General features: G+C 36.8%; 1 protein-coding gene across 2 annotated transcripts in view; it reads right to left on the minus strand.

The window, feature by feature from the left end:
• The window catches only part of LOC136766735 (putative methyltransferase NSUN7), a 49298-nt gene extending 36332 nt beyond the window's left edge, over positions 1-12966 (minus strand). Inside the window, exons 1-3 of one of the 2 annotated variants that reach the window (XM_066720501.1) lie at positions 12748-12966; positions 8997-9337; positions 372-430 (exon numbers count right to left, since the gene is read on the minus strand). In XM_066720501.1, coding sequence (XP_066576598.1) covers positions 372-430; positions 8997-9303 — 366 coding nt within the window. In that variant the 5' untranslated portion in view covers positions 9304-9337; positions 12748-12966. The remainder of the gene's footprint in view (positions 1-371; positions 431-8996; positions 9338-12747) is intronic. The other variant, XM_066720502.1, reaches the window with a different exon arrangement.
• Positions 12967-13265: the final 299 nt, after the last annotated feature.

Consider the following 13265-nt stretch of genomic DNA (forward strand, 5'->3'; position numbering starts at 1 on the left):
AAAGATGTTTAATGACATGGCCCAGTTGGTGATATTTTCAGCAGCTGTTTGAATTACAACTATGTTTGCATATAAACTTATAAACAAAATTACACAGATGAGTGAGTGGAAGCTGCATAGAAACCAGTGAGTTTGTGTTCCACTATAATACTTTATGAACTGGCAAAAAGGTTGGATGTGATACAAACACTATCTACACTTCTTGACTGGATATCTTGAGAGTGTAGGTAATTCTGCTGAGAGAACTCAGTTCATGGCAAGTGATAAAAAGTCAACACAGATACATAAAGAATACTAAGACATGGAACTATTAAAAACTCAAACTTGAAAAATGACAATGGGTACACTACATCTATGAATTCCATACTTACCATGGACTGAGATAGGTAAAGGCAGCTGTCAATCATTATATCTTCCAGTAAGTCTTGATCTGCAAAAGTGAAAACAATTAGCAATAGAATTTGGCAAAAATCTATTTAATTGCAAAATGTGAAGGACAGCACACTTTGTTCTGTTCCAGTTCTAGCTTTCTGAGATCGGGTCCACTAAAATATCTAAATTTTACATGAAAAATAAAGGGAAAATATTATTTTTTTGAATAGTATATAGTAGTGAATAGTAATACTACTGCCTCCTGCTTTACCTCCTTGTCCTGCTATTTATTACTGGCATTGTTTCTTCTGCTATTTATTTGCATAATGTATTATAAAATTCCTTGAGGATAATTAAGAGGAATTTTGCTGTGGAAACAAATTACCTTTGCACTGCACTGTGAAAGCATTATAAGTCCTTGAACAAACTAACATAATCATGAATTAAATTGTGAGTTTCAATACTTTACATTCACTGCAAAGGATTTGCAACCAAGTATTGAAACTCACAATTTAATTAATGATTATGTTAGTTTGTCCAAATACTTTTGAGCCCCTAAAATTGGGGGGACCACATATAAAAATGGGTGTAATTCCTACACCGTTCAGCCAATTTAGATGTAACTACCCTCAAATTAAAGATGAAAGTCTACACTTAAAGCACATCTTTAAGTTTCATTTCAAATCCATTGTGGTGGCGTACAGAGACAAAATTATGACAATTGTGTCACTGTTCAAATATGTATGGACCTAACTGTGTATGGGTATGGGTTAGGGTTAGTGTTGCTCATAGAAATACAGACCACAATGTTTAGACATACACAATGCACAATGCATTCCTGATGTCTCTCTTTGAGGGTTTGGATAAATGGTACAGAGATTTTGTGATGATTGAGTAGCCTCAAAGTTAATAGAAAACGTACTGTTTTTGGACAAGTCAAACAATTGCAATTATACATTAACTAAAGTTTAAATAAAAGTTTATAGATTACAAAACCAAATTTTAACCATTATTACTTAAGAGAAAATGCATCCACAGTTTTAATATTGCCAATGTTAGTTCATATTACAAACACAATTCCTCAGAAGAAAATGTATGTAAAAGTATGTTTTTCTATTTGAAGCTAGTGAGTTATGTAAAGTAAATACCTGTATACATACTTACTCATCTATGTAATTGGTAAGGCTATGCACAGTTAATTTAAACTAGCTTATTTTATTTAACCTTATTCAAACATCTGATAGATACATATTCTAAGGTAAGAAAATGTAAGCATTTAAAAAAAAAAAAAAAATGGGCTAAATAAGTACAGTTACCATGCAAGGCTATCAATCTATTTAGCATGCTATAATATTCACCACAAAATTGCAAGCAGTAAGGAGTGTGAATTATCAATACATTTTATTTAAATACCTGAAACATAAATCTTCAGCAGAATTATAATATTAACTTAAATCTATTGAGGCGTTAAAAATACTGCTCTAAAGGTTGATGCCTTTTCCATTTAAATTCATGCACCTTAAAGACAATGCATGCATCATTTTAATTTCTGAACAATTTAAATAGAAACAGTACACAGGGGGGCAAGTGGAGAAGATGTAATCACATGTATGGTGCATTGGGGGAAAAAAAGGAAAATTACAAAAATAAACACCAAGCTCTGCTTGTGTTCTTGTAATGTTTCCATGAGAGTTAGGAATAAGTAAAGGTGGATATATCTACACCTCTGAACCCTCTCAATACAATACAAATCAACACACACCATTCTACTGTGCTCCTGTAATTTCCACTTAAGTAAGACCACAGCAATCTTCTTTACACTTTATGACTAAAATAATAGAATAAAATTACCTTAAAAGACAATTCAATAAAGTACAGTGCACTGCATGAACCTTGGATAAAATAAAAATATATATTTCACTAAATGTATAAAGTAGCTCCTATAAGAATCTATCTAACCGTTCTTTATTCACAGTGTAAGTCATTGCTGGGATTTGCATTCTTATGGATTCATATTTCTATCTTCTCGTCCACAGTAAAATGTTATTCAGCCTTCAGTATATTAAACACCTGTGGTACTGTTAGCAGTGTGTAAAATTCAATCTTCACCAAAAGCTTTGTGAATTTTCTATACATGTCACGATGTGATGCCAGGAATTATTTTTCAGATACAATTTTCATCATAGTAACCAAGGAGTAGCTGGACCCAAGGTCACTGATTAACTGTAAAAACAACAAAATCATGGTTCTGCAATGCATACTCCTCCAAAATATTATTGGTTTGACTCCTATTTGTATCTGTATTATTTGTAATGGCGAGAAGAATAAAGTTTCATATTCCAGACGCTGTTGTTAATGGAAGTTGCCCAGACCAGATCATTCAAATCTCAGAGACTTTTAATTGAAGGGATCAGTTCTAGATAGAGTTCTAGGTACTTTACTGGGAACAGGTAACAGACATCATGCTATTTATTATTTAAGAGATTGAACGTTCAACCCCCCCAACCCCCCCAACCCCACACACAATAAATTTACATTTTTCCATATTATACAGCTCAGGTATTTTTGATTTAGAAATATGCATGTCAATCTGCCACAGTGCATCTATACTCATAAACTCCTTCATGGACAGTTTATTGGATTGTCACCCGATCCTCGAGATTCTACATGCATCGAAGTGCCTAGTAGAAGATAATTTTATGCAATCGTGGGGGCCGTCCCTGTAGCTCCCGGAGACAAAGGCATATGCATTGAGCCTTCACGATATAGCCCCCCATTGTAGTCTATGCAGGTCCCCACTAGTGGCATAAAAACACTGCTTTATCCTATGCTTTCCCGGCCCCCCAGAAGCTGGCATTCAGTTGCTTCAGCCTTACATCTTGCAGCTTCCAGGTTCCGCACACGGCATGCTTTAGCCCACCAGCTCAGCACCCACAGAAGCCGATATTCACTTGCTTTAGCCTTATTCTCTCAGTTCCATGTGTAAAATGCAGCGCTGTGTTGCCTTTCATTTGATCCCATGGAGAGGCAAATGGATAGTCTAGATTGTTAACATGTTGCGTTTTGAAGGTGCCTTTATGTAGCCTATATGTGTATATATTTATAAGACCACGAAATAACAGGGCCGTGCAGAGACTCAAACACCTGAATTGTTAGGCGAATCAGCAGTGGCTAGTAACGGCCTCTGCCCTCCCCCCCTCCCCTCTGCACGTCTCCCTGTTTTCCATCCAATTTCTACCATCGATGCCCTGTTGTGTCTTTCAAGAGTATATCAATAATACTATAATTATGCAAGCCGAATTTTCTGCACTGATTGAAGCATCAGGCTTTGTTTCCATTACAACAAGTTGCTTGTCCATGTGCGTGAGGACAGTGGCCTGGTTTTTGGGTCGGAACCACAGAACAGCCTCGCGTTTTAATTGGGCCATATCTGTCAGAGATATATGACATCACACCCTGTTTATAGTCAGAGAGCGAGAGATGCAGACACGTGCAGATATTCCAATATTGCTAGCCTAAAATCAATAACATTAAATTAATACATACATAATATAATTGGGTGAGGTGAAATAGATTCATACATAGTGATATAGATATATAGACGTTTATGGTTACATCGAGACATTGAGAGAGAGAGAGAACCTCTACTACGGTGTAAAGGGTTAAACAGTGGAGGAGCACTACTTAATGTTATTCACGAATGTAATTATTGGCTGATTTTAATGTTTTAATTATGCATTCCTATAATTATTTCAAAAATAACTTTCTGAGGTGTTCATTCTTTGTGAAACGGTCCAAAATATGGGCAACCATTTAAATTACTACATGGGGGACTATAGTCGTATCCTGTCAATTTTTCCCCTTGATAGGAACACATAAAATGCGAGAAATGAAGGCTGTAGGAGACAAAACTAAGACCAGTAAGGCTAAAGCAATATGGGCTTCTAGTGGCACGTAGCCGGAGGGTTAAAACATGCAGTGTGCAGCCCCTGGGAGCTACGAGAAATAAGGCTGATGCAGGCGTATCGTGGCTTCTGGAGTTGGCACCTAGTTTCCATACAGAGCGCATGAACCTGCCCTCTACACTACATATACATACATAAATAAATACACAAACGTATAAATAAAGGCTCCTTCAAAACATCACATTTAAAATGTAGCCTATCCATTTGCCTATCCATGGGATCAAATGAAAGGTGACAAATGCAGCGCTGTTACACATGGAACTGAGAGAATAAGGCTAAAGCAAGTGAATATCGGCTTCTGTGGGTGCGGAGCTTGTGGGCTAAAGCATGCCGTGTGCGACACCTGGAAGCTGCGAGATGTAAGGCTTAAACAAGTGAATGCCAGCTTCTGGGGGGCTGGGAAAGCATAGGATAAAGCAGTGTTTTTATGCCACTAGTGGGGACCTGCAGTAGTTGTTCCATAGACTACAATGGGGGGCTATATCGTGAAGGCTCAATGCATATGCCTTTGTCTCCGGGAGCTACAGGGACGGCCCCCACTCACCTCTTCACAAATGCTTTGCTGCATACCTCGGTTGTAACGAGTGGTTATTTCAGTCAAAGTTGCTCTTCTATCAGCTTGAATCAGTCGGCCCATTCTCCTCTGACCTCTAGCATCAACAAGGCATTTTCGCCCACAGCACTGCCGCATACTGGATGTTTTTCCCTTTTCACACCATTCTTTGTAAACCCTAAAAATGGTTGTGCGTGAAAATCCCAGTAACTGAGCAGATTGTGAAATACTCAGACCGGCCCGTCTGGCACCAACAACCATGCCACGCTCAGAATTGCTTAAATCACCTTTCTTTCCCATTCAGACATTCAGTTTGGAGTTCAGGAGATTGTCTTGACCAGGACCACACCCCTAAATGCATTGAAGCAACTGCCATGTGATTGGTTGGTTAGATAACTGCATTAATGAGAAATTGAACAGGTGTTCCTAATAATCCTTTAGGTGAGTGTATATTTAGCCAGACCCTCAGAGGTTAAAAGTACAGTGAGGGAAAACGTATTTGATCCCCTGCTGATTTTGTACGTTTGCCCACTGACAAATAAATGATCAGTCTATAATTTTAATGGTAGGTGTATTTTAACAGTGAGAGACAGAATAACAACAAAAAAATCCAGAAAAATGCATCTGAAAAAAGTTATAAATTGATTTGTATGTTAATGAGGGAAATAAGCATTATATGTGGAGAGAATGAGCTTCTGTGGAATCTTTTCTCCAATTTTTCCAATATTATGCTGCTGGCATAATGGAAAGAAAAAACACTGAGTGATTTAATCAGCAAATCTTTTCATTCCACACTGGGGGTGATCATAAAATAGGGAGTAGTGGTTGAATTACCTGGGTGGCTTTTATTATATTTACAGCACCTATGTTGTACAGTAGTAATCATTTCTGAGTCCTGCAAATACTATTAAATGAATTATTATAGCAAATGGTTAGTATCAAGCAAAGATGTGTGTTGTGAAAGCTATTTGGTACATGGATATAGCAACTTCAATGCCCAAATGGAGGAGCGACATACTTCTCAGTCTTTCTGAAAGCCAGCATTATTCCTGTCTGCTAAATTTATTGGCATACTTAGAGTAAGAATACACACATTACAAAAGAAGGTACAGTGTAGCTTATTGCATGTCTTTTGTATCTCATGCTAATGGTCTGAATACCCACACTGCTTAACACCTTGAACGTAGTTTATAAAAACACAAACCTCCAAATATGAAAAAGTACAAATTAAAAACCATCAGCTTCTTTCTTTTTCTTTTTCTAGTAAATCAATTTAAAACATGGCAGTTTTTATCTGGGACAAGTATTCTTCAGGCAAGTATTTACAATAATGTGTGTAATTACAAAGTACATTTGTGAATTTTTAAAAGAAACTAGTCTTAGAAAGACAATGATTGTAAATGGAAGAGGCATGTGATCATAACTGCTTTTCAGAATTGTATACAGTGATTTTTCATATGGATAGTAGACTTCGAGACCATTGTCTTCAGAAGGTGTGAGGTGGCATTTCGGATCTTTGTGATACTGATGGACACCATCCAAGGATCCAAGGATCTGGCTTGCAGTGATAAGGTATCGTTCCAAGGTGGAAATGCAGGTAATTTAAATCCATTGATTCAATGGCATTGCCACATAAATAAGACACTAACGAATCGTTGCCTACTGTATGCTGAAAGAGTAGTCCAATGGATAGTTCTAAAGTCAAATGTGTGTCTTTAAGCTTCAAAGCAAAGTCTTTTCAACATTTGATTCAAAATCATCATCCTTTTCTTTGAATTTCAGTGAAATCATTATGCAGGCATTCTTTAAAGGTCAGCTGCTAACTAATATTACCTTTCTGTTAAAAATAACCCCATATCTGGGTTATGCTTTCTGATGGATGAGTCTACCTGTTCACAGCTCCAAAACCCTTACACAAAACATGCCTCCGATTATTTATACATATATATATATATAGTTATATATATATTTTTCCATTATGTTAATTGTTTAAATTGTAAATAGTATCCACTGGTGTAAACTAATTTAGTAAAACCTAAAAGCATAATAATGCTTTGTGTTACTGGGACAATAAATACGTACTTTTCTTAAAGAAATTAAAGCCCATTTTTCCAGGTAGCTGAGCTGGATGGTCAATCTATGGGTAAAGGTGAATTCAAGACCTCTGAGAGGGCTGTGCTAGGTGTGGTATCATGTGGGAGAATGTTTTCAACGTCATAAACCATTACTGATGTCATGTGAACGTTACACTATGTCAGCCATTGTCACTGGGAGCACCACTGATGTGATTGTCAAATGTTTTTGTGTTTCAAAATGCTACTTCCAATGCCTCTGAAATTGACTGAACTCAATTCATTTTCCATATGTTTGTGTTGTTTGGTTTCCTGCAATTAACTATTTACCTATTTACAAATGTAAGTGCCTCAATAAAAAGGGTAGTGCATGAAGGATATCACTCCTTGGTGAGGGGAGAAACAGGATAAAAAATAACCAAATTATTCAAATCACGATGAACAGTAACCAGAAAAGAGATGCAAGTATATTAAGTACTTAAATAAAATAGAAGTAAAACCTTCAGAGTAGTCTTAAACCATTATGCAACATATAAACACCATTTTGTGTGTAACAGCTGTTATAAAAACACAAGGAGGAAAATGTGACGTGACATGCAACTATAATCATCCTCACCGTTTTCTCAAATGCAGCATAAAAACAGTATCCCGAGATCAAGAAAGCAAATGCCAACGGTCATCATCGGCTGAAATCTAATAGTGTAATAGCACAGCCATCGTTGCTTTTTTGAGGTATGCTTTCACTTGTTAATATACCCCCTGGCCAATGAACTAAACAGTGCAACTGGTTTAGAGATTCATATTCACCTGAGAAAACACAGTGGCAAGCCAGGCAGACATAATAAGTAGACCTAGTCTAGACTGCTCTCTGCAAAAGCTGGAGAAACAGGGCAATCGCAGTAAATATCACCAACAATTCCGGACAATCATTAAATTCATATTAACTGTCTGTTTCTATTGCTCAACTGTGTGATGGATTTTAGCTAAGGGTATATTGTTTTTTTCTATGTATAGATTAAAGTGGAACAAATGAGAACAATCGGATAATCGATAAAAAACTTTTATTTTACATTTATATTTTGTAATGGGTTTTGTGGTTAAGCATTCTAATTTACAGCTGTGGCTCAACGATGGTCTTTTCTGTCTGCAGCACTCTGCGGAGGGATGTATTTGGTGAACAGATGTAGGTATTGATTTTGTACTACAACAGCTGATTAAGGAAGTGGACAGGCTTAAGCTGCCGATCGTGTTTTTCACCTACACGCAAACCAAACACTGCGACGTCAAAAGGGAAGTCAAAGTAAATGTGAAAGAAAACAGTAACACAACACCTCCACTGAGGAAACGGGCTGGGTATTCAGTTAGAGATTCTTCTTGACACTTTTTAACCACACTAAGAAAACAAGTCTCAAACCTAGATTTGTAAACACTAAGATTAATAGGTCTATATATAAAGGCAAATTCCTTCTTTACAGTTATCAGAATTACTGCATTTTTTCCTGTAGGTCTGGAAGTTCTACACTTTCAATTTTTGTCTTACTTTTATTAATTTCTTATTGTGATTGTACTGAAATTAATGATTTCAGAAGCAGCATCATATAAAGGCAACAAATTGTTAATAAATAAAACCTGGAAATATAAAGCTGTACATTACAATGTTCTGACTAGCCTGTTTTTTGGTCCCTAGTCAAAACATTAAAATTGTGCCACTCCAAGAAACTGATCTAAAGACAATCAACTAATAACCTGCCTGCTGCAACTAAGACAGTCAGTTAAGCTAGTTAAGCTTTACCTTTAAGCATATCCATCCCAGATTGGCCAGAACTATTTTGAGCAATTTTACTGGCGCAATTTGATTGACAGCTTGAGGTGTTCGTGGTTCTAATCTAGGAATCTAAATCTAGGCTGCTGTACTCTTCCACTCTGTCGTATTGGAGAACTTCATTCAAATCAGCACTTTAAATACTTCATGGTCCCTGCTGCTGAGCATATCTTATTGAAAGCTGCCCATACATGAAAAATCCAATTACTTACATTTCAGCGCATTGAATGCCAACTCATAGGCACAATGCTGAGTTTTTTCATCTTTGGATTCCAACACAGGGAGTCCGGTCTTGTTACCGTAGCTCACTAGCCTTCGATCGATGGGTTTCTCGACATGAAAACTCTGGAAAACAGCGGCTGCGTGGACATAGATGTGGTCTGGGAAACCAAAGCTCTCCGAGTTCTTCTTAGGAGGGACTTTCTTCTCTGAAATGGTCATGCCTTCCAAGCGTGAGATCTCTCGTGTAATCTGGTGGCCGTAAGACTGGAACTCCATTCCTCTCCTCAATGTCAGCATCTGCTTCAGCCCAGCTTGGGCAAGAGCTGGTACTCTGAAATGACAGAGGAAACAAAAAACACTTAACACATTGATCCAACTATTGTTGAAAATAGCTATGCATTACCAGATTACTCTACTGGCCCATGCTCAGCAGCTGCCTCTTAGACAAGGTGGGAAACATTCTGGTTCAGTCCAATGTTGTTAAAATCACCACAATCTGCTCATTGAATGGCAATAGTTCAGTTAGGCTACTAGATAAAAGGAAACCTAACATGTAACCTATCCTATTGACTTGTGAGATAAGATAATAACTGATTATGATGAAGAAAGCTACCCTTGCAGGTTTCTTTGCAGCTGTCAGTGTTATTAATGTTACCTTACTTTAGTGTACACTCTTTTTATGAAATGCTTTAATGAAGAGTTTAAATGAAAGCCCAATAGTCATATGCGCAGGGGTGGACTATGGAATATCAGATGTTTCTAGTTAGTATCAGGTAAAAAACATACAATTATACATACATGATTTAAGTAAACCTCATACCAGTATTGAAGATGGAATTATAAAACTTCATAACAGTTGCTCTCTCATTGCGTGGGCTTTAATGAAGATTTAATGATTGGGGATTTAAAGTACTGAACAGGTAGGCAGGACGGGGGAAGGAGGGGGAGAGTGCAAAAAGAAACAATTGGGTATTCATTATGTAGCAGCACATTTTCTTTCACAGAGCCTTCAACTGATAAATCTTACTGCTCAACTGTTATCATCACAGTTGTCTTAGCTGACTTATTGGTTTGCAGCAGTGAAGTGCTCCACCATCAAAACCTGGCAGACACATGTAGGAAGGCGGTAACATATTATATCAGCTTAAGAACAAGTACAAGTACTTATAAAATGAAACGGCACCTACTATACACTACATACAATAATTGTTGTGAAATCAAGGACAGTCGTGCAAAAATAAATCATGTATTTGAAGAACACAATTATCAATCAGAAAAGTTCCACCAGTCCCTAAAATATATTATTCACAGTTTATCTACAAAGAAGGGTGTATTACTAAAGTTTTTATTTTACAAGACAAAATGCAATTTTTCCCATATAAATCATAAACACATCTCTGGGTAAATGGGCTGCCATATAGTACATCAACTACACACTCTCTAAAGATTACATTCATCAAAAAGCCAAAAGTCATTACAGCAGAGCTTTATTTGATTGGGGGTAGTGAAAATGTGATCTTTCTTTTCAACTTTAATAGAGTTGGAAGCCAATGAACAGGATCAAACAGTGACTGGATATGATTATTATTTGCTGATTGAAAGAATTAACTGCACTCCATAGAAGAGTACTTTTTTTTCATCTTTGAGGGAACATTAAAAAAGGAATCCATCATGGCACGGCTAGGAATATGATAGCAGGTATGTATCTGACTTTGAGTACACACACTATATCTTTGGAGATCTAAAACACAGGAGCCGTGTTCAAATGATAAGCTTATCAGCCATGTAAAAGCCCATACACTGAAAAAAACAGAAAGGAATGAAAGGAATGAGAGTGGCATATGGCATAACAAAAGACTTTAAAACCATAGATTTTTTTGATTGGTCTGGACACTGACATACTTACAATAAATGTCTGAAGCATCTAGGTTAAGCATGTAGACAATGGCTACATTTTTGCTATACAATATTCTTTGAATAATAAAAAGTTTGGGTTTATTTAAATACTGGTTGAATAAAAGAAGGTTAATGATACAATGATCCCCCCCACCCCTGCAAATGGGTTTATTCCATGAGAAAACAGGACACAGAAAACAGCTCTCTCTCAATTTTACTGAAAGTAGTTTTTATGTGTAAACTTTAACTTGCAGTGTGACTGGGCCAGCAGTTTATCAGTTTTGCAAGTCTGCAGTTTTAAGTTGTGAACTCACTGAGCTAGAGAAATAGTTGTGGTGCTCTTTATTGCATTAAGACTGCTTGACCAGTTTATTTATTCAATTAAACGTAATGGTGATTGCATTCCCCGCCTATACAAATCCAAGGGAAAAAATTATCACAGTAGAGCTGAACATTTTAATAAATAATATATTATAAGTCAAGGCTTGTTTCATTAATATGGCAGAAAATTATAAATGTTATGTTATGGGTTTAATGCATCAACAATTTGATTGTTTGGTGTGTGATATTGTATTCTCCACCAGTAAAAGAGGGCAAAAGGACAAAGCTTTATTTATTAATTTGGTCACTTCCCAGAAGCAACAAAAGAGTACTGACATTTTTCCACAGATATCAAACAGCCCCAAACAAAATATATTGAAAAACCCATGAACAGCATGTGTGATTAACATATTTCGTACTATTAATGTGTCTGCCCTGCAAAGAATTACACAGCTATGGCAAAAATGTATCCGGTCTTTGTGTCCTATCTGTTTGGTGCACTACACTGAGCAATGTGTAAGTATCTAAAGTTAAGGTGCCTTTTCCCACTTCAGTGTACCATAGTCCCTTGGTTATACTGTAGATATGACTATACAATTTGGGGTACTTCACTTTATTCCAGCCGAGTACGATACAATGTAATCTCCACATTTATTCAGACCCTTGATGGAGGGTATAACTAAAATGTGATTTGGCGAGAAAATGCACGAGTACAATCAGTGTAATTTTTTTTTTTATTAAACAAACTACTGCATGTACATCTGCATTTTCTTTTGCTGAATCAACTTTGAGATACCTTCTGTCAAGTAACTAAAACTGGACTTGAATGCATACTTGTGTGCATGTGTCTCAATACTTGTATATTTCTTATTACTAGATGTCTATATATTTGTGTGTATTTTGATATTCTTTACAAAAGCAACATTGCTTATTGTCATACAAAGGAAACAATCCCTTATGTTGACATAACTTACAACAATCATTTACATATGATCAGTTGACAGCTGAAAAAGAAGCTGAATTACAGTAAGTAGATGTTGAAGTCCTTGAATTTTTAATATTATTTTTGATTTAATCTTAAAGAATGTAATTTTTATTTCTAACAAATTATGCATTTGTAATAATACTTAGATCCAGCAACAGTGGGCTAAATACTGAAGTAGGCTGTTTAGTCAAATAATTTAGGGATGCCCACTGTATTGATTTGTATGGATTATTTACAGAGAAACAAATACGTCATGTCATGGATGTGTCCCCCTTTCTCGGGTTTGCCTTCTCTTAATGTAGCCTATATTGTATATTGTATTGTATTATTAATATATTGTATATATGCTTAAAAATAAAAGTTGTTGAAAAGACCATCAACATAGTATAAAACTTTTTACTTACAAAATCAAAACATGTTTCACTGGCCTCTATTGTTGTTGTTGTTGTTGTCAATTAGGCTATGAATATAGATAATCACCACATTCCCAAACATGTGTGAATGTGTGGTGCATTTTGGAGAGAATCTCAAAACCTTACCAGGGGTGTCTTCACACGATTTCAGAAATGGCAGCAGTTTTTCTGTGATGTGTCTAAAGTCTGCGCTGTTTCTCGGCGAGTTGGAGGCGCGACCGGGACCCACACGCTCCCTCCTCCGGGCTCAATCTGTCCCACTCAGGCCCAGGGGCGGCATGGTTCAAATCCAGACTGCTCCACCGCGCTGCACGTTTCTATCCATACTTGAGTCACCTCACTCAAATCCTAACTGATCAGTGCAACACAGTGATTTCATATTTTAATACACTTGCGTATATAATCTTATATCCAAACAAAAGTTTTGGTGGAAGTGTTCCGTATCAATACGATTATTAAGTCCCCCCCCCTCCCCTCCAACTTTTCCACATTGGTACAGCCCAGCTTCTAATTCTATGGCAACAATATGCAAATGAGTAGATGCTCTGTGTTCTCCTGCTGGGGAGGATCCATGTGGGACAGAAACTTTATGAAAATGGTTGTGCCAAACATGCCTATAACAAAGACATCTCACGCTAATAAAT

Source organism: Amia ocellicauda, chromosome 13 (assembly GCF_036373705.1).
Source record: "Amia ocellicauda isolate fAmiCal2 chromosome 13, fAmiCal2.hap1, whole genome shotgun sequence".
Lineage (NCBI taxonomy): Eukaryota > Metazoa > Chordata > Actinopteri > Amiiformes > Amiidae > Amia > Amia ocellicauda.